Source organism: Balaenoptera acutorostrata, chromosome 1, assembly GCF_949987535.1.
Source record: "Balaenoptera acutorostrata chromosome 1, mBalAcu1.1, whole genome shotgun sequence".
In the NCBI taxonomy this organism is placed as follows: Eukaryota; Metazoa; Chordata; class Mammalia; order Artiodactyla; family Balaenopteridae; genus Balaenoptera; species Balaenoptera acutorostrata.
Window position 1 is genome coordinate 19,149,769 of NC_080064.1, and position 26,283 is coordinate 19,176,051.

A 26,283-nucleotide genomic window follows, 5' to 3' on the forward strand; every position below is an offset into this window, starting at 1 on the left:
CAATAACCCGTGTCGAGTGCTTGGGTACCCAGGCTCTGCTATCACATCAGATCCCAGCTCTAGCTCGACCACTCCCAGGCCCTGCAGCTTAAGTAACTTATTTAATCACTTCGTACCTCAGTTTCCTCATCTCTAAAACAAGCATAACAGAAGTGCCCATCGCATAGGGTGGTTGTAAGGATTAGATGAGACAATGTACGCAAAGGCTTAGCACAATGCCTGACGCACACGGTACACTGAGCGCCCACCACGTGCCAGACACTGTGGAAGGCGCTGAAGATACAACAGTGAACAAGACAGATAAGGTCTCTGCTCTTATGGAGTTCACACTCTAGAAGAAGGGGAGAAAGACAATAAACAATTAGAAACATGTCCAAAAGTCATAAGGGATTTGCAGAGAACCAAAATTAAGTGGTGGGATACAGTGACTGAAGGTCTACTTTAACAAGGGTGGCAGGAGAGGCCTGCTCTGAGGACGTGGCTGCATTAGCAATTATTATTATTATTTACTATTATTTGTCAGGACCCCCTTGGCTATCCCCAACACAGCCTCCAGTGAGAAACCAACCTCTGACAGTTCTCAAACCCGGTACCCCCTTTCCATAGGCCTGACTGCACCCCAAGGGAGTTCCTCTGGATCCTTACTTTACCTTGAAAACCTCCATCAAATTGGCAGGAGTAGCTGAAACCCCGCCTTTCCCTGAGAGAGGAAGGAGTGGGCCAAGGTGAGGCTCCCAGGAACACAGAGCAAAGAGATAATTTGCCAAAAGGGGGGTGGTGGGGGGAGAACAGAAAGAGAGAGTGGAGAAACAAAAGATACCAAGATTGGCTTAGATTCAATTTCAAATTAATCCTGGTGGAAGCTCTAAGAAAAAGCTCTAGCATTCTCCTGTTTGTGTTTGTGGATCTTCTGGGTTTACCAACCTTGTTTTTTACAGGAGACAGCTCATGGCAATTATTCCACAATTACTTAGTCTAACGGGCATTTGATTTCTCCTGCGTTTCCAACACAGAACGAAGCACTTATTAGAGTTTGTGAAATGACTGGCGAGCTAAGGCTTTGGAGGTGACCGACTTCGTCTTTTCCATCCCTTCTGTGCTGGCCGGAGGTATGTGGTTTGCTCACCCCTCATTCAGATCTGTATCACACCAAATAACAGGCTGCCTCCCACCCTACTGCCCCACCCCCCTGCCACCAACCCCCCTCCCCCGACTATAAACTCCTCTAAGAGCAGTGACCCTGTCTTTTTGGCCTCTGTCACCTCAGAGTAGAGTAGGGCCTGGCACACCACAGGTGCTCAATAAATGTCTGCTGAATTGTGGCCACTGACTTCAGCTCAAAGGGAAAGCCAAATTTGCAGTGGGATGACTGAAGATTCAGATCTGGGCTCTGACACTCACTAGCTCATGCCCTTGGGCAAGTCACGTTACCTCTCTGGCTTCCGTTTCCTTACCTGTGAAGTGTGTGTATTGGGGAGGAAGAGAGCGTGATAATAACAGCTACCACAGTGGGTCACTGTGAAAGTCAAAAGAAATCACCCGAATAACTGTAGAAGACTATTCAGAAATAAGATGTCGTTATCTTAAAGGGAAGCTCTAGGAATAAGAAAGGGAACTTCTACAGAGACCCACAGGGGAAGATCTGCTCGCTCCTTTGAGAACTCCCCGGTGGCTGTGAAGTAGTTGATGCTGGGTAGCGGAGGGGCCCAAGGAACTAGCGGGGGTGGGGGGATGTTCCGGGGCATCCACAACACTAACTAGAAAGAGGAATCGAGATTTCCTGCAGCCAAGTATCTGTTTGTCCCTGTAATTTTCCTCTGGCTATCTTCTCTCCAACATTTTTTTCTCCTCCCTCCTCCTTAATCTCCACCCCCCACCCCCTCACCAAGGAAGGAATTGGCCAGCTCCACCCATGGCTCCGCCCCCAGCTCGGCAGGCCAAGAGTTAACAGCTGCACCTGTTGAGGTATACCTGCTGTCGCCGGCACCTGTACCTGTAGCCAATCAGCGCCAGATCTGCCGGGAACCTACCTGTCAGCATAATCCCGACACTGAAACCTCAACATAAATCAAACACTTCCCTGGGCAGGGAATGTCTGTGTCAGGCAAGAATTAGAGACGAGCGGTCAGCAGAGCCTCGGTGCCCGGTGCCGATCCATCCGTCAAGCCTGGGAGCCTGGGAGCAGGAAGATGTCGAATGAACTTGAGTGAGTAAACACCGGTGGATGCCTGGCGCGCTGTGAGCATGGAGGCTGGATGGGGTTTCTAGAAGGGGAAAGAGCAGGGAGGCTGGCGCCAAGATTCACAGAGCAATTTGTAAGGGTAAATGAATGGGCTGACGATCTCATCTTGGCGTGCTGCGGCAAGCCCCGTCTCAAGCTAGAGCTGAGTGTTTCCCTGGGAAAATATTTTTTTTTTTCCTTTCTCTCTCTGCTGAGCAGTTTCGAGCCAGGTAGGGAAACACAGGACTGAAACTGTGAAGGCTTTCAGCACCACTTTCTGATACTGTGAAGGGGGCCTTGGAAATCAGAGACAGCTCCAATCCCATCTAGGCTTTCTATCTTCTTGCCAAAAGGAACTTCTTTGAGGTGGTTCTAAGAACTGTCTTAGGCAGAGAGTTGGGTTTCTCTAAAGGGACTTGTTTGTTGGGTTGGAACAGTCCCAAGTGGGAAGGTGAAGTTGCTGGTTAAACATGTGCACTCTTTAGTCAGCTTGACCTAGGTTCAAATCCAGGCTCCATTCCTCATGGGCTGTGAGATCTTGATTTGGGCAAGTCATTCAACTGACCTGCGCTTCACTTTCCTCATCTAGAAAATGGGTACAAGAATGTTTTGTAGGATTCTTGAGAGAATTAAGTGTGATAAAGGCTGTAAAATGCTTAGCACAGAGCCAAAGTCTGAAGATGCATTCAATAAAATGTGGTTGATTGCATTCAGAGGCGGTTCTAAGGCTGAGGAGGCTGAGATGTGGTTTTCAGTGAGGTCATCTCTATTGCCTGACAGGACACAGGTGCCTTCCTGCCCATATCTGGGATTTAGAATCCCTGCTGGCTGATGATGACTTTCACCATGGACCCCTGGCTTGGGGTCCAGACCTCAGAGAAGGTGGGATGAGGCTGGGATTCTGGGCTGCTGTAGCCTGGGTTTGGGAAGCTGGCAGAAGCCAGGCTTCTAAAATACAGACTATCCTCTTCCTGCCACCCTCAGAGGTGAGTAGGCAGAGTCAAGGATTGAACAATCTTTTTTTCTAGCTACTCCTTAATAGACTGTTTTAAGAACTTGAAGACCTGAGAGTAGAGCAGTTGGTGGGTCCTGACTGCAGACAAGTTTCCATGATACCAGTCAGCTCTTGGATTCTCTGGGGTTAGCTAACTATGTTCATGGTACAATAACTGGGCATCGAATTTCTCTTGAATGGGCTCCCTGGGGCTGATAACATGTTAACAACTAGGATAAGAACAGGGGCAGTGGAGCCAACACCTGGGTTCAAGTTCCAGCTGCCACTAATTAGCTGTGTGACCTTGGCCAAGTCACTTCACCTGTCTGAATGTCAGTTTCCTCATCTGTAAATTGTGGCCATATTGGGACCCACTTAATGGAGCTGTTGGGGTATCCAGTAACTTTAGACAAGCAATTGACTTAAAGGCTGGTAAGGAGCAATCTAAAATAGCCTTGTTACTTCACACAGAAATAACCAATCAATGAGCATTTCTGAACCTCTTGCTTTCTATTTTTCCGTACTTTGAAAACAAAAAACATCTTCTGATGTGTCTCCGTCCCAGTCAGATCTGTTGGTTGAAACAGCAGAGGCTGCGGACAGAAATGTATTCATTGGTGCCCCTTAGGGGGTAGATGTCCTGAAGCTGGGTTACTTGAACAAAAAGGTTTCCTGCATTTCTCCTCCTTAATGATTTGAGTTTGAAGTCAGAACTCCTGACAGTAGAGGCTTCTCCGGTTGGGGTGGGGTGAGGGGAACCTGTGCCTGCTGTGTAATTGCTGGCACTCTGAAGTCACCACTAAGGATTACAATGACAGCGTCTCAGTGCCTGGGGGCTCAAGTGCCTTTACTGATAAGGGGGGTTGAGGGGTGGAATCCGCTGCTTGGCTTGCAAGTTTTGAGCTCCTGCTGCTGCTGCATTCCCCCCCAAACGTGCAGAGTTAACAGGACTGGTCCTACCATCCATTCTGATCCCGACAGAATGACCACCTCTTGCTGGGCCTCGGTGTAGTAGGAAAAGCCGGACTTGCACATGACTCTAAATTCTGCCACTTAGCAACTTCAGGATCCTGGTGAATCTGCTTCTCCTCCCTGACCCTCAGTTTCCTCCTCTGTCCAATAAGGACTATAAACACCCACCTGGTCAGGGAAACAGTGAGCTCCCGTATGTAGGCTAGCCGGCCCGGAGGAGAAGCTCCATAAACGTGAGCCCTATTACTAGGCCACTTCGAAGGCCGGCGCTTGAAGAGCATGGAGGCCAAGGTGGTGGAGTTAAAAGCCAGCTCGAGGCAGCTGGCGGGTGGAGCGCCCGGGACTTTTATGTGGTCGGGCTGGGAGCATCTGCCAGCCTCCAGGACTCCGCAAACCTACGGTGCCTCCATCCCGCTGTTCTCGGCGCCTCGGGGGCTAGAGCCGGTCGCAAGGGATCCTGGGGCGGCGAGGGCGCAGGAAGTCGCTGCCGGACGCCCACTTCTCGCGGGAAAAGAGCTTCCAGAGCGGGCGACGGGTCCTAGGCCGGCCGCCATGTTTGGAGTCCCATCTTTAGAGTGCGCGAGGGCCTACTGGGTGCCCGGCCGGCCCGCGCTGTCCCGTCCAGCCCGTCGAGGATGTGAGGGAATTAAGATTAAGTGATCAGCACGTAGTAGATCTATCGAATGGAGGAGAGAGAGGGAAGTGAGCGAGGCGCGCCAGTATTCCCCTCTGCAGCCCCGCTCGGGCCGCAGTCTGGGCCCCCAGCCGCCGTCTGGAATCCTCTTCCTCCCCGAAATCTTGGAGAGCCGAAGCGGAGGGAGGGAGGGGCACCCGACCCATCCACCGCTCCACCCAAGCTCCCGGAGCGCTGAGCTGCAGACTGCCTGCAGCGCTGAAAGAGTTAACTAGGAACGCCTCCCGCTGTGGTTTTGTGGTCGAAACCACGATTGCCAGGAGCAAATTTTTGTCGTGCACGAGGTGTGTTATTAAAAGTCGGAGCTACGCTGCTGGTGAATGAAAAGTTAAAAATCCTCGTTAAGGCCGGGCTGTAGAACAGGCGGACTGGACCCACAGTCCGAGAGGCCCCTCGACGACCCAAACGGCGGCGGTCCCTGCCACTCGGCCCGCTACCCTCGCCCAGGAGGACCGGTCGGTGCCTGGAGCCAAGAGGGTCTTCAGGGCTCCACAAAGAGGAGGAGGAGGGGGAGGAAGGGCCGCAGGGCTGAAAACACAAGTAACATACCCGAAGCGCCCTTCGGTTAAAACAAAAATAACAGCCAAGCCTTTGCTTGAGCGCTGACTCCACATCGGACACAGTGTCCGGTACTTGATAAATACATCACCTCCTGTAACCCTCCCAGCAATCCACTGAAGGATGGGAGTATAAATATAAGGATGAGGGGATTTCAGCTTGCCCCAGGCAATATCTTCCCAGCACCTCGCTGAAGAGCTGAGATCTTACCAGGGGCCAAAAGGATGCCCACACCAATCTGCTACACCCTGCTTCCTACCAGCACAGATGTTGAAAAAAGACTAGGAGATATGCCAGACTGCTGACAGTACTTATTTCTGAGCAGAGGAATGCAGGTGAATTCTAGCCTCTGCTTCTAATTTTTCTATATGTTCCATATTTTATATATTGTGTTTTACAAATCTGTGTTACTTTTGAAATGAGGCAAGGAAGGAAAGAGAGTCATTATTTTTAAAAGAGAGAATTGTTGGTTCCCCTAATTAAAGAAAAAACGGTGTTCTCGAAGTGTGGTCCTTGGACCAGCATCCTCAGCATCATTACCCGGGAACTCCTTAGAAATGCAAATTCTCAGCCCCACCCCAGACCTACTGAATCAGAAACTCTGGGGCTGGGGTTCAGCAATATGTGTTTTAACAGGCCCTCCAGGTGATTCTGATGCATGTTCAAATTTAAGAAACATCGGCCTAGAAGACCTGCCAGAGGATTGGAAGGCAGGAGATTCCCAGATCCACCGCTGACCTACAGTGTAGTAGCTGAGTCAGCAGGCTGAGAGCTTTGCTATGGGGTCACACCTGTGTTTGAGCCCAGCTCTGCCATGTACAGACTGGGTGACTTTTGGATGAGCTCCTTAACTCTGTAAGTGAGCTCTCTGAGCTCTGTAAGTGTCAGTTTCTGCATATGTAAAATGGTGATAACACCCACCTCACGGCATGTATGAGAACGAAAAGGCACAAGGCCTGACACATAAAATAACTTAGCTCCTTTCCTTCCCTTGTCTTCCCTCCCCTTTCTGGAACTCAGCTTTTCCATCTGTAAAATGGAGCAAATAATCCTGGCTGGCTGCCCCCTTCTTCTATTCCTTTTGCCTCCTTAAAAAGGTCAGAGCAACTGATCTAGTGAAAGTCTTGAAGGGAAATTCTCTCACAAATATTTGATGTTATTTCACTGGGCCTTCCTAGGAGGTCAGCAAGAATTGGGAACTTTTGAGGGTGGGGACAGCATGATATTTACCTTTGTGTCCCAGTACCCAGCACAGGGCCTATTCAGCGGAGTGAATGAATGAATGAAAGGATGTGGTGCCCTGGGTCTAGAGGTAGATTGCAACTTCTTTCACATCTCAATTGAACAATAGAGGAAAAAAATAGGAAAATTGGACAGGAAACCAAGAGGAGAATATAGCATGAAAGAAAAATTCCCATCGAGGAAGGAATTTTCAAAGGGGAGAAAGTGAGTTTCTGGTATAATTAGAAAATGGCATATGATTAATTTACATGCAGCTAGAGGCTTTGGCTGGAGCCTGACGGCTCTCAGTTAACTTGCCCACCTGGATCCAGATGATGAAGCTGGCAATGCTTGCCCTTCTTTATCTGGGAATCTCCAAGCATCAGGTCTCCTTCTGCCACTAGTAGAAGGAGAAAGTGAGGCTGTGAGTTGTCATGCAATTTTCTGGGGGCTACCCCACAAAGTGAGTATTAGTAGTAATAGTTCACGTTATTATGTGCTGGCATTGTGCTCATCACTTTGCCTCCATTATCCCATTGCATTTTCTAACAGTAATACTTCACAAAGTTCTCAAGATTAAACAAAATGATGACTAGAAATTGTTGGGCCAGCACCTGGCACTTAGTAAGCCCTCAGTGAACAATAGCTATCATAATAACTCTGTGAGGTTAGTGCTCTCATCTTCCCCCATTTTTTTACGGGTCAGAAAATTGAGGCACAGAGAGGTCAAGTTGCATAAAGTCACACAGCTAGTAATAGCAGAGCTGAAACTGGAACCCAGATCAGCATAGCTCTGGGGCCCACCCTGTAACTATTAGTTCACACTGCCTCATTCAAACTGGAGTCATTATAGAGCCATGCCCTAGGCGCTGCCATTTCCCAACTGAGGCCCCCAAGTGAGCCCCAGCATGTGATAAGGCACATTTCACAACCTGTGCATCCAGAAACCAGATGGGCCACTGTCAAGCACAACAACCCCGGAGCGCTCCTGTCATGCCCAGGGAACACCTTCCATGGGGATGACTGAAAAATGATTCCTCCATGAGCAGCTGTGGCAGGGCCTCCCTGTGGTTAATTAGTGAATGTGATTGATCACTGCTGATGAGGCTGGGTGGCTCACAACAGAGTTTGACAAGTCATTGGGTGTACCTGGGTGTCAACACCCAGCTCAGGCAGCCCCTGGAACTCTTCCTCCTCAGGCTGGAGGGAAGTGGGGCCCAGATCACTGGATCTGTCCTGTGTCAGGCACCTCCTTTGGTGGGGTTTGAGGCTGCCCCCTTGGTGGTGAGTTTTCTTCCCCCATCTGTAAGATTGAGTCAGAGGCCTTACTTTTCCATCTCTGAATTATTGAAATGCCTTTGAGATAAGGTAGTGATTGAGCTGAGTACTGGACAGGAAGCTAGGAGACTTTTGAGTCCCAATCCTGCTCTGTGCTGTGTGTCCTTAGGCAAGTCACACCTGCTCCCAGAGACTAGATTTCTAGGGAATTCTCTGGCGGTCCAGTGGTTAGGACTCAGCTCTTTCAATGCTGAGGGCCTGTGCTCGATCCCTGGTCGGGGAACTAAGAGCCCATAAGCTGCGTGACGCAGCCAAAACAAACAAAACTAAAAAAAAAGAGATAGACTTGATTTCTAAAGTCTCTTTGCACCCTAACTGGAACCCAAAAAATCTCAACTAATGGCTGAGACACATTCCCTTACTCTCACTGGGAGTTTTAAGTGGCTCAGCCAGAATGCAGTGAGCATTAGGGTCTGAAAGGACTTGGGATGAAACCCTACTTCACCACTCTAGGCACTTCACCACTCCAGGCTTCTGAGGAGGCAGCCTTGTGAAGCTTCTTGATGATGGAAGACAGAGACCTCTGTTCTAGGCCTGGCACCATGAGATACCAGCTGGGTGGCCTTAGGCAAACCAGTGGCCTTCTCTGTGGCTCATTCTATCCTGCTATCAAATGGGGATAGTCATACCTTCTCTCCCTACCTTACAGGGGCGTTGCAGGATCAGAGGTGATGACAAATGTATGAGAAGCATGTTGAAAACTATAACATGCTATGCAAATGTGAGGGATTATCAAATCTCAGACTTGAGTTTCCTTCTTAATGGGCTGGCCTTCCTTGAAACAAGGCAACATATGCAAAAAACCTGGCTCACATCTGTCACACAGTAGGCAGACAAGCTCTGGGAGCTGTCCCAGGCTTATGCCTTTGTCTTGCCTTTCACCTGGAAAGTCCAAGATCCTCCCCACCCATCTTCACGCCCCTCTCCCCCTCCACCCCTCTTCTCGGCCAACATCTAGCCATTCCCCAAAGTTTAGGCAGGTCAGAAGTCCTCCTGCTTCTTTTCCTTCATAGCTTTCTTCACCTGATAGTACCTGTCCATTTGTTTTTGTGGTCATGTCTGTCTTGCCTGCCACTAAAATGCAACCTCTATGACAGTAGGGATCTTGTTGTCTTGCCCGCCTAGGACAAAGCCTGGCACATAGTATAATAAATATTGATAAATATTTATTAAAATGAAGCATAGATGGTTAGGTGGATGGATGCCACCCAGATTTATTGTTTTTTCCCCTCTCTTCTACATCCCTTCTTGGAAACTAGTGGTTGGTGGAAAAGTGACTAGTCATGGAATTAGATTCCAGGAGTCTGGCTTTGTAACTCCCTCAGCCGGTCCCCTGGAACAGGTCACCTAACGTCTCTTTCCTTTGTCTATTTCCTGGTCTGTAAAGTAGCGATAATAACACATCATATATGTCGGGAGGCTCCAAGAGATAATGAATGTGAAAGTCAAGGCAAGGGGTTATTACACTGTCTCTCTTGTTTTTGATGTGGAACCTGGTTCACAAACAGGAGGCTTGGAGAGGATGTTAGTTTAAGAACCTCAGGCAGAGTCTCCGCTTTACTTTCATTTGGGGGTTCTAAGAAGATGATGATCATGATGCTGATGACGGTGATGATGCCAATTATTTACTAAGCGATGATTCTCTGGCAGGCTCTGGGCCAAACACATTTCTTATGTTAATGTACTTAATTCTCCCAACAACCCATGAGATTATCCCCACTCTAAAGTAGCCAGCCCTGGTAACTCCATCACATGACTGTGCTCTAATTTTCTTCACAGTACTTATCACTAACTAAAATTAACTCATTTATCTACTTGTTTACGGTCAGTCTTCCCCAATTAGATTGCAAATTCCAAAGGGAGAAGAGCCTTATCTGTCTTGTTCTTGGCTGATTCCCCAGTGCCTAGAAGAGTCCCTGACTGGCACACAGAAGATGCTCAATAGACCCATTTAACAGATAAGGAAATAGGCTTGGAGGGGCTAAGTACCTTACCCAAGGACACACAGTTACTCGGGTCTGTCAGGCTATGACCCTGTTGCTCCTTCCTCCCATGGTGCTACAGATTCTTCTGTGCTGCGGCCTGGTGGAGACCTGATGGCTAGAAAGCTGCCCAGAGCCACTTCCTCTCCCTATACCCTCCTCCCCGGTTCCCCTTTCACCTTCTGATGGCTGAGGAGTTTGGCCTTGGACAGGCACACCAACAGAGAGTTTGTGGAGGCCCTCGGGGAAGGTGACCGCATAGGTTGCAGTCAGCTGGTTTCCCCTCTTTGTTCTGGCTCTGTCTCCCATTAGTAGGGCTCACTCCTTCCTGGAACACTTTTCACATCCTCACCCACTGGGCCCTCAACTCTCAATTCTAATCTTTAAGAGAACAGGGAGCCAAAAGTTTTTGGATCAGTATTTGGCACTGAGTCAATGCTAACTAACCTTATCCATAGCCAAGACTTTCTAGAAGCCAAATGCTTAGTCTTGGAACATGACACTGATTGGTAGCATACTTGGGAACCAGGACTCTAGAGCTCCCAGCGCCTGGCCAGAAACTCTTCCACTCATCACTCTTCCCCACTTAGTCTCTCTTGACTTGTGTGGGTGGCAAATCCCTTTCTGTCTTGCAGTGGAGGATTGGTTCAGTTTATTCCAGGGGAGGGGAATTGCCAGAATAAAAGAGACATTTAAAAGGAGACTACCATGGGGTTAAGAGCTGCATCTTGGAGTCCAACAAGTCCAGGTTCAAGGTGAGCCTCTGCCGCTTACTAGCTGAGTGACCTTGAGCAGGTAATACCACCTGAGTCTCAACTTCCCCTAAACCTATTGTGCAGAGTAGATATGATGCAGAATAATAGGTGGAACAGTGTCTGCCTATGGTAAATTCTTGAGGTATGGTAACTGCTGTGTATCAAGGAATCAGACTTTGGGATCCCAACAGGATGGATTGGAGACCACTGTAGACCAGAAGAACCCCCCAAATGAACAGCAAACATTGCCTGTCCTTTCGTTTCTGATGTGATTTTATCATTGTCTTCTAAAAATTAACTTTTGAATAGGGTAAGATAACTGATAGCTCATCAAAGCTGATAATGGTCATTCCACCAGAGTCAGCAAATTGGGGCTCCAGGCCCAGATCTGCCAGTGATTTGCAGGGTGACCATGTCTTGTACCACGTTGCAAGCCTTTGATGTCTAGCTCCAAGCTGGGCCGAGAGCATATATTTTTTTTTTTGGCATATTACTCCTTTATTAGAAATTATAAATGAGGAATTATTTCAACACCTGAAGACCAAACTACAGCATAAGATTCCATAGGCTCAAGATTTTTGACATTCTGGAAAGAGCGTTCTGTAAAGTATATCCTTTCCGTGGCATGGCAACATCATTCTTTTTGTATTAAGCGCTTGTTGTGTGCCAGAGACAGTTTTAAGCATTTTTCCTGTGATGTTGCACTCAATCCTCACATCCTACATGGTGGGTGCTTTTATTAGACACATTTTATAAACAAGGAACGGTGCTAAGCACTGGGATTCCTTGTTGACCCAGAGAGTGGTCCACCAGGCCTTTCCCTGCTTCTCCTATGCCCCCTTGGCTTAGGAGTTCCGTGTAGGCTGGGACTGGGAGGGGTTGGGGGCAACCACCTGGGCTTGCTCTGTGAGTTCCTCTAACCCCAGGCCCAGGAGGCAGCTGGGAGGGGCCTTTTCTCACCTCTCCATCTTAAGGCCCTTGATTTATAGAAGCAGAAACTTGAGGTGTGCCTCCCTCTACATGCCCCTGGAGCAGGAAGGTTTCTGTCATCTCTCTTTCCTGTGTGACAGCTCCCTCTCCCTCCCTTTCAGAGCCCAGTACCCCACACCCTGGCGCTCAGTGAGATGGGAGACACTGCCCCGGAAGAAGCCCCTGGTTGAGTGCCACCCCCGGCCTGTCTGGCTGTGGCCTGTCTGCTGTTCCCTCTGTGTCTGAGAATGCAGGCTTGAGCCGCGGGGCAGCAGGAGGGCACTTCCTGTGGTGTGATTTGTGACGGTCCTTGCCCACCCACCAGTCTGCCACAGTACCTGCGATTCCACAACTAGAGCATTTCTCTGTTGTGGTAGGGATTGCCCTCTTGCACTATGGTAAAGCTGTATGGCTTAGTGGAAAATGTGTGGCTTTGGTACTAGACAAGCCTGGGTTTAAATCCTGGTTGTGTCATGGACTAGTTGGGTGATTTGGGGGCATTTTCTTATCTCCTCCGAGTCTCGGGTCTCTCCATCTGTGAACTGCAGCACATGATCCTTACCTCTAAAGTTCTTGTAAGGAGCAGAGCTGATGAGTGGAAAGTGTTCATATATAGTGTAGTAAACGGCAGCTGGCATTACTCCTATGTCTCTAGCATTAGAGAATATATGAGACTCACCTAGAAAGGGGGACACCGGGGCACCAGGACACCAGTCTCAGGAGTTCTCTTTTCTCAGCCTGGCTGTCCCCAGCTTCTCACCTACCAGTATCCTTCACACATTCTTTGCTCTAAAGTGAAAATAAGCAGGACTTTCCCACCTCTATGCCCTTGCTCATGATTAAGAGCATGTTCTACACCAGTGATTCACAAAGCGTGGTCCCCAAACCACCAGCATCAGCATTACCAGGGAACTTAGGGGTGGGGCCTGGAAATCTGTGTTTTAACAAGCCTTCCGTGTCATTCGGAGGCAGCGAAAGTTTGAGAACACTATTCTATATTACAGCATCATCCTGCTCAAGCTTGAATCCCCTCTGGGCCACTCACTAACCCACTAACTGGGACCTTGGGCAACTCCCTTAACTTCTCGGAGCTTCAGTTCCCTCATGTATAAAATAGGGAAAATAATACTACATGCCTCACAGTGTTGTGGTGAGAATTAAATGAGATAATCCATGAAAAGTGCTTAGCTCAGTGCCTAAAACATGGTCAGTGTTCAATAAAGATTAGACATTATTTTTATCATCATCATCATTAATCTGTATTATGTTCCTATTCCTGGGACACTCGCCCTACATATCTGAGTGATATAATCCCCCGTGCGGAGTGTCCCCAACTAAAATGTCTGCTTCCTCCAAAGAGTCTTTCCTGATCTCTTGCCTTTGAGCCTATGTGGCTTGTATTTGTCCAAGTTCTCAGCGCGGTGCCCAGGTTCTGCCTGCCTAGGGGTGCCCTGCAGCATTCCACTCCAGTTCCTGGCATCTGAGCAGCTGCTTGGGCACTCTACAATAAATGTTGGTCTGAAATGCCATTTCCCAAGACCAGGTTCTGCCTGTGGGCTTCCTTGCTCGGGCTCTTTCTGTCCCTCACCACACTCTAAGTTGAAATGATCTCCAGCCTTCTGTGTCTTTCTCGGTCTTGAGGAGAATTTCATCAGAAGAACTCATGCTGAGTTACCTGGAAATTTTATTCTCTGCAGCTTGTCATTGTTACTTCCCATCCTTGTTACACTAATTCCCCTTGAGTAAGTATCTACCATGGAAGCATTTTATTGAATCTCCTCTGAAGCCTTGCGAGGTTGGGATTACAGTCTTCATGTTGTAGATGAGGGAACTGAGGCCCCAGGTCTACAGCTTCTACGTGGTAACATTTGGTGGTGACCCAAAGCATCTGGCTCCAGAGTGTGGATACATTCTACTGCTCCATCTGCCCAGTGATGACAGAAGAAGCAGTTTCAAGTTTTCAAGGCTGGTAACTCTCTGAATTCCTGGGTGTTGCTCTGAGGCTGACCATTCACGGAACTTCTGCTGGGACAGCCTAAATTTGACCTTCCCTACTTGCCTTTCAGTTTCAGATCCGTACGGCTGCTAAAGAACGACCCAGTTAACTTCCAGAAATTCCCCTACACTAACGAGGATGAGGCCTGGAAGACCTACCTTGAAAATCCCTTGACGGCGGCCACGAAGGCCATGATGAGAGTCAATGGAGACGATGAGAGCGTTGCGGCCCTGAGCTTCCTCTACGATTACTACATGGTACGTTCGCCACCTCTGGGCATGCCCCCCTCTAACGGACTGTGTGTCTTCACTTTCAGGCCTCATGGCTCACTAGCCCACCATGACCACCCTTAACCCCTCACCATGTTCTTTCACACCTCTGGGCCTTTGCACATGCTGTTCCCGCTGCCTGGTACCCTCCCCTTTCCCCTAGCTAAACCGTACTCTCAGCTTTGGGCCTCAGCTTCAATGTCAGCTCATTCCACCGGAGGCGAGGAAGGCTTTCCGGGGTCTCCCATTCTGTGCCTCCTCTGGGCACCCTCAGCAACCACCATCCTTTTCCTTGAAGCTCTCCTTAGAAACTTGCTGTTTGTGCATTTATTCCTCCATCTCCCCCATGACACTGAGCTCCCGGAGGGCAGGAATCATGTCATGATCATTACTGAGCCCCTAGCACCCCATACTGCCTGCCACACAGTGCTCAATACGTATTGATTGAATGGATCAAGGCCTTGGCCTTACACACCACAGCAATACCCCCAACCTACCATCTTCTTTCTGCCCCTGTACCTTAGGTCATCCCAGTTGCCCTGTCATCCCCACCTGCCTATTCTAACCCCACCACCTAGAACATGCCTTTTGCTCTTGAATCCATTCCCTTCTTTCAGGGCCCTTCCCAAGGCCCACCTTCTCTTGGAAGCCATGCCGCCACATCACCTGTCCCTCTCCTGAGTGTCTCACTATCGTTCATACCCTCGCTGCCATCATATGCATTGTAACACCTCCTGACAGACCATCTTTTATTGTTCTCTAATTGTTTCCTGGGCCTTGGCCTTGACTCTGGGAGACTGTCAGTTCCTGAGAACAGGAATTAGGCACTCTCATATATGATAAGTGTGCTTAAACCTGTCAGTAACCACAAGTACATTACACACGACATCACCCCCCTTCCAGTGCCTGTGCCAGACATTGCTAATGGATTACAAACTGTATTCTCACTGAGGGTATATGAGGACACAAAATCTTTTTCAACCTAGTAGTCCAGGCAGCCACTACCCATCTGTCTGAATTGTCATATGACAGCAAACTTTCTTGCTCTTCCTAGGCTGGGTTATTTCTCCAAGAGACTTTCCCAGATCTGAGGCTGGGGGACATGAATAGCTAAATATTGTGATAACTGAATCTGAACTTGAAGATTTAAAGCCACCTTGTAAATAAGCCCTCAAATTCACAGGCCCAAGAAGTAGTTTACCTATTCTGCTACACAAAGGAAGGTAAACTCTCTGTAAATTCAGAGGCCAAGGGGGGAAGTGGCTTCAGATATGAGAAAGCCCCAAATTATCTCTCTGGCTTTGGTTCTCATCCTGGAGTGGTATGGTTACCCTACCTTACCTTCTCCCCAGCAGACTGATAACATCCTCATAGCATTTGATGGAAAAGAAATTGGAACTGACTGCCTCAGCCTGGTGACATGGCAGGAGCCAGAATTCTAGGTCTGAGCTTAAACTCCAGCCTGGGATATATAGCTTGAGGTTGGGCCGTAAAATAAAATCTAGCATCATCTCCCCTGGGCAAGAGGCCGTTCCCAGGGCCAGAGTGGTGGGGACAGGCTCTGAAGGTGACACTTGCAGTGGTTTATTGCAATATAGTGTTCCGGTGAGATACACCTGCCCCCTCTTCCCATCCCAGAGGATGTTAGATTCAGAGCAGCACTATGTATAGTAAAGACATGATCTAATGGTGTGGAAAGAGCACCAAGTTGGAAGTTCGAGACCTGTTCCTACCACAAGCTGGCAATGTGGCTTTTGGCAATGTAGTCCTAGAGGTGACCACTTACCATTTCTTACTGAATGCTGGGCACTGTGCCAGGCGCCTTTCCTCATGCTCTTCCACGGGGTGAGACTAAGAACTCAGGCGTTGGAGTCACTAGGCTGGGTCGGAGACCTTGTTCTGGCTTTATTAGCCTTAGGGAGAAATGACCTGGATGTTCTAAGATACAACAATATTATGATCATAATCATGAAAGGTAACATTTACATAGTCCTCTCCATGTGTCAGGTGCTGGTCTAAACACTCACAACAGTCCCAGGGGTTGGTATTACTATTATTATTCCTGTTTTACAGATGAGGACAACGAGGTGCAGAAAGGTTAAGGGACTTGTGCAAGATCACACAGCCAATACGTGGCAGATCTAGGAACTAAACCCAAGAGGTCCACACTCCTAATCACTAAGATGACGGAGCCTCTCTTGGCTTCAGTTTCCTCATCCATATAATGGGGATAACATTAGTAGACATCATAGAGTTGTTGTAGGGATTAAATTAGAGGACACAGAGAAGGCACATAGCACAGGGTCCAGTGCATAGGAAGTACTCCATTAAAAAACAGTAAACATTATTTTTATTAATAAATCTTCGCAATCCCCTTGAAGTAGAGTTTATGATCCCCCACTTGACATATGAAGAAACTGAATCTCAGAAAAGCACAGTCATTTATCCAGAGTCACACAGCACTTTTAAGTGGTAAAGCTAGAACTTAAGCTAGGCCTGCTTGACTCCAAATTCCATGATTCCTAACTGCTAATCTTGGGGTACTGCTCCCCACTCTGTAACTTGGGGCTCAGACTAAATGATGGCCTGACAACTCGAAGGACTGGTGGGTTTTCTCCCAGTGACCAAGGTAGCTACCCTGCCTGGCCAAGTCCCCTGGAGGGGGTTGAGGCTCCTAACAGCCAGATCGTACCCAAGAGCCATGCATAAATCCTTCCTTCCTCTCCTCTCAGGGCCCCAAGGAGAAGCGGCTACTGTCCTCCAGCACTGGGGGCCGGAACGACCAAGGAAAGAGGTGAGGCTCGCCGGCGCCACCATCTCTGTCCCTTTGCCCTTCCCCACCCCCACCTCTAGGCCCCTTATCCCCTGGGCACAGGAGGTACAGTCCACCGTACTCTTAGGGGCCCACGAAGGCATTGTAATCTATTTTAAAGTCAGAAGAAAACAATGAATATGATCCAACCTGGGTTATATTTGTATTTATACCAATGCAATTGTAAAAGGTTTTAAAAATATTTTTATGGAGGAAGGGATCTATGAAGGCAAAAGAGACTAGGGCCCACAAAATCATAGTGAGACCTTGCTTGAACACACAGACACACAGAGACACAGACACACAGACACACACATCCTAGGTGCCTGCAGGCCATGTGAGCTGGAGTTTACTGAAAACAAACTTCAAAGCCATAGTGGTGGAAAAGCCCTGATGGAAGCTTTTCTGTCCTAGCTCCAAAACCCTCCCTGCAGCCTCAAGGGGAGGGGGCACCTATGTTCCCATATTTCTTTCCCTTGGCTCTCTTGGGCCTCTGCCTGGCATTAGTGCCTCGGGGCACTGATGTTCCTTTTCTTGTAGAAAGCAGCCCAGGCCGTGCTCATGGCCAGATGGGCACTGGAAGGACCCTGCCCCCCTTTCTCCACTTTTCCTTTCCCCGCACTGGGCAGGGCTTCTGCTGGGAAACCTTCTGGTCTCCTCTCTGCCTTCGAGAACATCCAAACTGCTAAGGCAGGCATTGCGACTCTTGCGGCTGGCTCAGGGCCCCTCCACTGCTAGAAACAGTGGGCTTCAGTGCAGGAGACTTTTCTCAAAACTAATTTTTTAAAATGTTGTTAGCTTTTCTGATTATAAAATACTACCTACTTGTTATAAAATATTCAAACTCTGTAGAAATGTATAAAGTGAAAAAGGAAGGAAGGAAGGAAGGAAGGGGAGGAGGGAGGAATGAACTGGCGGATTACATAATATATTTGTTCATCTGAAGAAAATTGTTTATAGGTGTATGACAGTTTTAGGGAAATTATGAATAGATAAGTAGAAAATTATAAAATGAAAAAACTCATTAATATCATAATTCCAATAACAACAAAAGTTGTTCTAAGAAAAGTTATAGTAAAATATTTGGCCAGCCAGGAAACAATATTTGTATAATTATAATAATTAAACTATTGTTGTAACTATTTTTAAATTTAGTTTACTTTTTAAAAATAAATTTGGTGTAGTAACAAAATAAATATCCATACTGGGGCTGGGCATTGAGAAACAGAAGTATGGTGGTGGGAATGGAAGACTGGCACAATTAAAGGAGAGCACCCACTGATAATAGAATCATCTTATTATAAGGTCTGTGTGTTCACTCAGTGTCTCTGATTCTGTGAATCTCTGGGCCTTATGTGTGAAAATAGTCTAACTGGCTCTTTTGACAACCAAGTGAGGACCATATGTAAAAATTCTTTGGATTCTGTAAAATTAAATGCATTAAAGGCACTGTTATTTTTGCTAAAAAAAATAAATAAAGTAAAAAAGTAAGTTTCTTGTAATCCTACTTCCCTGCCCCCCTTAATAGTTTGGGGTATATCCTTTCAGACCTTTTTCTCACGTACATTAACTGTACTCACAAATACCCACTCTTGCCCACACCATGGATGACTCAATACGGTTTTTTTAGTGTGGGGACATTTGACTCTGGATAAGAAATAAATAATTAAACTTTCAGTTTTTTTAATTACCAAGTACTGTAATGGATAAAGCAGACATTTGCCCCCTGAACTCTGAGCCTGTACTTGGTTCCATTCTTGACCCCCTCCTCCCTGCTCATCCCTGTGACACACTGGCTTGCTGCAGTATCTTGTTTCACACATGTTGGTAAGACCTAACATTACATTGGATTAAAGGAGGTCAGTATGTCAGTGTGATGGTCACCCTCCAATCCAGCCAAGGAACCCCCGCCCCTCAGAGAGAAGAGGTGCACCCATTTATCCCTCCTGTTTCTCCTCAGGTACTACCATGGCATGGAATATGAGATGGACCTCACCCCCCTTGAAAGTCCCACGCACCTCATGAAATTCCTGACAGAGAATGTGTCTGGAACCCCAGAGTACCCAGATGTGCTCAAGAAGAATAACCTAATGAGCTTGGAGGGGGCTGCACCCACACCGGGCAAGGCAGCTCTCCTCACCCCAGGCCCCAGCAAGCTGGAAGCTGGCTCTGTGGACGGCTACCTGCTGCCCACCAGTGATGTGTATGATAATGGCTCCCTCAGCTCCTTGTTTGAGAGCATTCATGGGGTGCCTCCCACACAGCGCTGGCAGCCTGACAGCACCTTCAAAGATGACCCACAGGAGGTGAGGGCCCACCCCCATATCCCTCACAGCATCCCTGGGTGTAGTCACACGTGTACAGAAGGAGAGAAGACAGTGAGGCGGTCAGAGCTTTGGAATGCATGGGAGAAAGAGTCCTTGAGCTGAGGCAGGGCTGCCATGTACTGTTGTCCAGGTTGTACACTATACAACCTTCACAGTTGTATGCAGTGGCCCTGGGCTGAGGTCCCAGCAGAACTGAATGTGGTCATTTATTTTCTCTGGATTGTGTTTCTCTGCAGTCGCTGCTCTTCCCAGATATCCTGAAAACATCCCCGGAACCCCCGTGTCCAGAGGACTATCCCAGCCCCAAGAGGTAAGTCAGCCTCCCTGGACCCTTGGCCACCTGGGCAGTGAGCTGCAGAAAGACCCTACTGTCCCCAGAACAGGCATCGTCAGTGAATGAAAAGAGGGAAGTGAAGGCACATAAAAGAATAGAGTCATTTCTACATCCCTTTCCTGGGCTGTGACAAGGACCTCAGAGCTCAGCACCCTGTTAGAAAACCAAGGTTCTCTTGTCCTAGTCTTCCCTATAACTTTGTCACCCCTCAGAGGTCTCTGGTTTCCATTATTCATTATTCAGGAGGATTGTGGCTCAATAAAGCCATTAAATAGAAACTCTGAAAAAGAGGAAACTGAGTCCCCAGGAAGTAAAGTGATTTACTGAGGTCACATAGTAAGGCCATAGCAGAGCCTCGGGCTTCCTGCCCCACTGCCCTTTGGGATACTCCTGCCTGGGAGCCCAGCCTCACTCTCCTCTCGCTCCTCCCCGCAGTGACTTTGAGTACACCCTGGGCTCCCCTAAAGCCATCCACATCAAATCGGGCGAGTCGCCCATGGCCTACCTCAACAAGGGCCAGTTCTACCCTGTCACCCTGCGGACCCCAGCAGGCGGCAAAGGCCTTGCCTTGTCCTCCAGCAAAGTCAAGGTACTTGGGCAGTAGGTGCGGGGGTCGGGTCAGCCCTGCCGGCCAGGGACCCCAGGGAGAGGGTGCTGTTGTGTGACTGCCCATCGCCACGGAGTGGGGGAAACTAAGCCAAAGGGCTGGGCCGCTTGACCCGGGCTCTGGCGAGGGATGAGGCTGCCTGGGCCTCTTCTGAGGCTGGGGGTCACAGTGACTGCTGTGCTTGCAGAGTGTGGTGATGGTGGTCTTCGACAACGAGAAGGGCCCGGTGGAGCAGCTGCGCTTCTGGAAGCACTGGCATTCCCGGCAACCCACCGCCAAGCAGCGGGTCATCGATGTGGGTAAGAGCCCGCCCGAGCCCTCCGTCCCGGTCTCTCTTCCTCTGTCTCACAACAGACACACACACACACGCACACACACACTGCCCACTTAGGCCTTGCTTGCTGTGCCCCTTTTTCCCAGCCCCCTCTGACCTCTGCAGGACTTATTTCTGACTCCAGCCGCCTGCCTGGCCCCTGTCTCCAGGTCAAACGCTGTGGGGTTTGCAGGGATTTGCATCTGTTGGCTGGAAGCAATGACCTCTTTTCTGTGTTGCTTTGGGATAAACAGGACCCTGGGGACCCTAGCAGTGTCAGATAAATACACCCCTGGGATGCTGACCTGCTTGTCCCCATCAGGGGGCTTGGCCAATTGAGACACAAATGCATAACAGTGCAGGCAGTGGGTGATTTGGAAGGCTTGAAGCACAGTGCAAGGGCAGTTCTGCCTTGGAAGCCGGAACCTTTGGGCTTTGTCAGAGGGAAGGGGACAGGGGGAAGGCCTTCTGTGTGTGCCACCTTGTCCCGGGCCCCGCGATGAGCGGGAGGCACTGTCCATCCTCAGATCTCCAGGTTCTGGCTCCATCACTCTCTTCCTGGCTGTGTGGCCTGTGTCACCTCCCCTTCCTGGGCCTTGGTTTCTTCCGCTGTCAACTGGAAAATCGGCAGCTGCCCTGCCTGCCTACAGAGCTGTTTCTGCCTTGGAGCCACGTGTACTAGAGAACATAATACAAATAGGGATGATTCAGTGACTTATCTGAGAGGCCAGTTAGTAAAGTGGTTAGGAGCCTGGGTTCAGGAGCCAGACAGAGCCGGGCTCCAGTCCTTACTCTACCTTTTATTAGCTGTGTGACCCTGGGCAAGTGACCAAACTTCTCTGAGCTTTGTTTTCCTCATGTGTAAGCTGAATATTCATAATATTGTTGTGAGGATTAACTGAAGGCTTGCCATATTGTAAGTGTTCAATAAATGACAGTAGTACTATCATTTATTTAATATTACTAGTTCAATACTAGTAGTACTGGTACTACGACTTTTACTATGGCTATTATAACCGCTATTACTGCGATTATTACTACTACTACTACTGCTTTGTCTGGGAGATGTCCTAAATCACAATCCCATGAAAAGTATAAGCTCCACCACAAAATCATGAGGGCCCTGGCCTAGTTGGCAAAGTTAAGGAGTCCTCTGGAGTTTGGACAGATCTGCTTCTCAAGCTGGACCTCAGTTTTTCCACCTGTAGCCCAGGGCACAATAACTAATTTCCTCCCTGCATTGAAGCATGGTCCTTGGGGGAGAGGATACAAGTCCCTGCCAAGAACAAGGCCCACCCCCTAAATGACCCCTCCCCATGGGGCCCCCAAATCCCTTCCCTTCTGACTCTCCTTCTGGTCTTCTGTGGTTTCAGCTGACTGCAAAGAAAACTTCAACACTGTGCAACACATTGAGGAGGTGGCCTATAATGCACTGTCCTTTGTGTGGAATGTCAACGAGGAGGCCAAGGTCAGTGCTGGGGGCATGGCCAGAATGGGGCTAGGCTGCCAGGAAGTCCCCATCCTGGGAAAAGGGCTTGCCTGTACCTAGGATTGTGGCAGCTGCTCCGATGAGGGCACCAGTGGAGGAGGCAGGATACATAGGGTGGAGAAGCCAGGAACGCTGGGCCCACTTCCCAGCTCTGTGACCTTGGACAGATGCCTTAGCTGAAAATTGGGGTGTAACCATAGCACCAACTGATAGGTTGGCGTGAGGATCAGGTGCGATAAGGAAAAGGTAGAGCACAGCCTGGCACAGAAGCGGTGGCTGTTGTTAATTAATCCAACCCACCTATTTACCAGACAGGAAAACTAAGCCTTGCACGTGGCCACACAGCAAGCTGCTGCTGACGCCAGGTTTCCTGACTTGTGGGCTAGTGCAGAGAGTTGCAGGAGAAGTGCTTTGGAGTCTGGTAGATGAGGGCTTAAACCCATTACCTCAGTTCTTGAGCACATAGGAAGGGAAGAATAATCTGCCTCTGCCTCCTAGAGTTGTGGTGAGGATCCTACGAGATCACGCATGTCAAAGAGACAGGCACGATGCCAGGCCCATCGGAGAGACCTGAGAAATGGAGCCTCTGGTGATTTTTTTTCACACCAGTGATTAAGCCGTTTAGTGCTTGAGACCAGACTTGAACTCACCTGTGCTGCAGTGTCCCTCTGTGTCTTGGTTTTCTGTTTGGACAGGTGGCATCATGGAAAGGGCACTAGTCTGCGAGTTGGGGACTGGGTAACCCTGGGCCTGTCCCTTCACCTACCTGGGCCAGACTTACCCCATCAGACCAAGGTTGGATCTGGCTCTTGGCAAGGGCCTTTCTGGCCTAGAAAAGCTGGGGACCTAATCCCTGTCTCCCTGCCTTGCCTCATGGGGCGGTCCAGGCTGCCTGGAGAAAATGGAGGTGAAGGGGCTCTGAAAACAACAAAGGGAGGCACAAAGGCGAGGGATTATTATTATTCAAACAGACACCAGGGACTGAGGGAGGAGCTGGGGCCTCCAGTTCAGGGAGGGGGGAAATGAGTTTCGTGGGAAGGGAGAGGTGGGTTTCGGTTGGGATTTTCTCACAGCCTCTTAAGCCCCCAGGCTTGGGTCTTTCTCAGGCATGAGCTGGGTGGGGGCTGCATTAGGGCTGAGCTGGCTGAGGGGGAGGTATGTCTGGCATGCACCTGTGGGCCTGGCCCCCCCCAGCCAGGGAAGGAAGGGGGTCTGCTCAGGTACCACACCCCACCCCCACTTGTGCAAGTCAGGGTCATTTCCAAGGGAAATGCCGCAAAGAACAGGGCCCAGCCTGGAGTGGGGTCTGGCCTAGTGTCCCACAGAGGAGTCAGCAGTAGGCGATCGCTAGGTGAGCTTGCCAAGAGATGCCCAACTAAGACTGACCCCAGGCTGCCATCAGCTGCACATAGGCACATGGGTTGAGACTCCAACTGTCCCACTTACAACAACAGTTACAAAATATCCAAGCCCCCTAGATTTTCTACCAGCCTCACAGCCACAAGAGGTAGGTTTAATTGTCCCCATTTTGCAGATAAAGAAACTGAGGCCCGTGAGATTAAAGGACTTATCCAAAGCCACATGGCTTGAGAGGCAGAGGTCTAAGTGGCCCGATGTCCAGGCTCATTCCACCATGTCACCCTGCCCAACTCCCTGTGGAAACGTTAACAAGTCACATCCATGCTCAGAGCCTCAATTTCCTCAGCTGTACAATGGGGGTGACTGGTTCAGCTATGGCTAGAGCTGGTGGTTGCCGCGCAAAGGGGCAGTGTCTCACTCTCTGTGGCCCAGGGCCAGCAGGAAAGTGGTCTTCTGGAGCTGGCGGGGAGGGGGATTTGGCCCTTCTCTACCTCCTTGCTCTGAGTTGCAAAAAAATGGGCTCTGGATTTTAAGCTCCTAAAGGACCCTTAGTCTCCCTCCCAGGGCCTTGAGCCTTTGGGCTGCCCTTGGCAATCTAGTGGAAGCTGCATTGTCCACTGATGAAGACCTGAGCTCAAACTCCAGTTCCCTTACACATCCCCTGTGCCGCCTTGGGACAGCTGCCACCCCTCTCTGAGCATCAGTTTCCCCGTCTCTAAAAGAGAGGTGGTGATGTTTGCCTTCCAGGGGCGTTGTGAAGTTAAGGGTGCCCACCAGGCACACGGTAGGCTCCATAATTATACAGGGTGGCTATGGGACAGCAGGCCTGGTGACCTGGGTAAGCTGTTTAGCTAGCTCCCTCATCTGTCCCCAGGTGTTTATCGGCATCAACTGCCTCAGCACAGACTTCTCCTCGCAGAAGGGGGTGAAGGGTGTCCCCCTGAACCTGCAGATCGACACCTACGACTGTGGCTCAGGCACTGAGTGCCTGGTACACCGAGCTGTCTGCCAGATCAAGATCTTTTGTGACAAGGTGGCTGCGGTGGACCCTCTGCTGGGCCCTGGGAGGGAGAAGGGCCAGCCCCCACCTGTGCATCCTCCCCAGCCATTCTGGGGGTGTCTGTCTCTGTTTCTTGCTCTCTGAATGTCTCTCCCTGTGTGCTTGTCATTTGTCTGTCTTGGTTTCTCTATGTATATTTTCCTCTGCTCTCTGCATTTCTGTCTCTCATCCCTTCCTCTTTCTGAAGATCTCTTTCTAGATCTCTGTAAATAGTTCTCCAGGTTTCTTTTTCTCTGTGTCTGTCTGTCTTTTTCACATTTCTCTTTCTTCTTATCTCTCTCCGAGTCCCTTTCTCTTTTCTGTTTCTCTCTCTGTTCCTCTCTCCCCACACCTCTCTGTCTCTCTCAATTTCTTCTTTCTCCGTCTTTCTATTTCTCTGTCTCTCATGGTCTACCTGACCTCAGGGCTGGGCTGCACTGGGCTGGGCTGAGTGCTGGTACCTTCCCGTTTCCTGGTCTCACTCTGGGAAGAAAGCAACACCAGAGGGCTGGCCCACATTTAAGAGGCAAAGCAGCCAGCCCCTCCCGAGACCATTGGTGACCCCTTTCCCTCGTCCCCCACAGGGAGCGGAAAGGAAGATGCGGGATGATGAGCGGAAGCAGTTCCGGAGGAAGGTCAAGTGCCCCGACTCCAGCAACAGTGGTCAGTGGGGATGGGTCACAGCGGGGCTGGGCTGGGGTGAAGGGTATCGGAGACTAGAGCGCAGCGGTCGGAGGCGTGAATGGAGGGACCTCAAGGCACAATGCCTTCCTTTTCCCATCAGGCGTCAAGGGCTCCCTGCTGTCCGGCTTCAGGGGCAATGAGACCACCTACCTGCGGCCTGAGGCAGACCTGGAAACCCCGCCGGTGCTGTTCATCCCCAACGTGCACTTCTCTGGCCTGCAGCGCCCTGGAGGGGTGAGTGTCTTGGGCTGAGAGAGGGTTGTGGCCCCTGGGTGGGGCTGTCTTAGCACAGACCTGCTACTCGACCATTACAGGCCAATTTAGATGTTGATAGGTCCTGATATCATCAAATTCTCTTTACTGAATCCCAGGGGACTAAAAAAATGTATATATGGTCATATAACTTCAGTGACCTTTTCTACTGAAGAGAAGAATGTTAATAAAGAAATGGACTTCATACCCATCGAAATGTTCACTCCTGGAGCACACACAGGGCAGGTTTCTAATATCTGAGTCCCACGTTAGACTGTAGCCGCTTCAAAGCTGGGTGGCTAATAATCGTCACAGCAACACTTGTGAGCGCTCACTTTACTCCAGGCGCTGCTCTAAGTGCTTTCCATGCGTTCTCTCCTTTAGCCCTCACTACCTCCCTGGGAAGTTGATAATATGATTCTCCCTGGATTCATGGCATGGGAATTGAGGCTTTGAGACCAAAATTACATAGGACGTGGCAGAGCCAGGATTGGGACCCAGGCAACCTGGCTTCAGAAACAGTGCCCGTTACCACGAGTTACACCACCTCTCAACACAGGGAGCCATTTACCAAGCACCTTGACCGGCCAGCGGTGCTGGGCCCAGCCTTTTGCTGCATTGTCTCGTTTCCCCCTCACCTCACCTGGGCAGCCCAGCCCAGCCATCCTTTGAGGTAGAGACTGTTATTCCCATTTTCCAGGCAAGGTCACTCAACAAGTCAGTGGCAGAATCAAGACCCCAGAGCCTGTCTGTGAGTTTGCTTCCATATTAAACAATCTGACTGTTGCCTTCCACTGAGGTGGGAATGTTTGCAGAAATGGCCCTCGGTGTACAGATGTGCTCAGCGCAGTGACTTCAAACAATAAGATAGATTCTGGTGCTGAAAGAGCAGCCAGTCCTGAGGTCAGCCCTGGCACACATTCAAAGCCTTCTCTGTGTCCGCCACACCACCTTCACTGCCCTGAAGTAGTTCTGTGGCCCCCATAGCACAGGAGGCTGCATTAACCCACTCTCTCTCCCCAACCAGAGGCCTCAAGTAGGGAGATGACCACTTGGGCTCAAAGCTCCCTTGTGGGAGGAAGAAGTGGGGCACCAGTG

At 49.6% G+C, this 26,283-nt stretch overlaps 1 protein-coding gene across 1 annotated transcript in view; it reads left to right on the forward strand.

Annotated features, from left to right (window-relative positions):
* Positions 1-2,077: 2,077 nt before the first annotated feature.
* Positions 2,078-26,283, forward strand: part of GRHL3 (grainyhead like transcription factor 3) — a 34,073-nt gene continuing 9,867 nt past the window's right edge. The window contains exons 1-11 of the mRNA XM_028164735.2: positions 2,078-2,206; positions 13,771-13,957; positions 16,702-16,763; positions 18,742-19,087; positions 19,345-19,418; positions 19,878-20,031; positions 20,237-20,348; positions 21,736-21,830; positions 24,085-24,243; positions 24,834-24,912; positions 25,034-25,167. Coding sequence (XP_028020536.2) covers positions 2,190-2,206; positions 13,771-13,957; positions 16,702-16,763; positions 18,742-19,087; positions 19,345-19,418; positions 19,878-20,031; positions 20,237-20,348; positions 21,736-21,830; positions 24,085-24,243; positions 24,834-24,912; positions 25,034-25,167 — 1,419 coding nt within the window. The 5' untranslated portion in view covers positions 2,078-2,189. The remainder of the gene's footprint in view (positions 2,207-13,770; positions 13,958-16,701; positions 16,764-18,741; positions 19,088-19,344; positions 19,419-19,877; positions 20,032-20,236; positions 20,349-21,735; positions 21,831-24,084; positions 24,244-24,833; positions 24,913-25,033; positions 25,168-26,283) is intronic.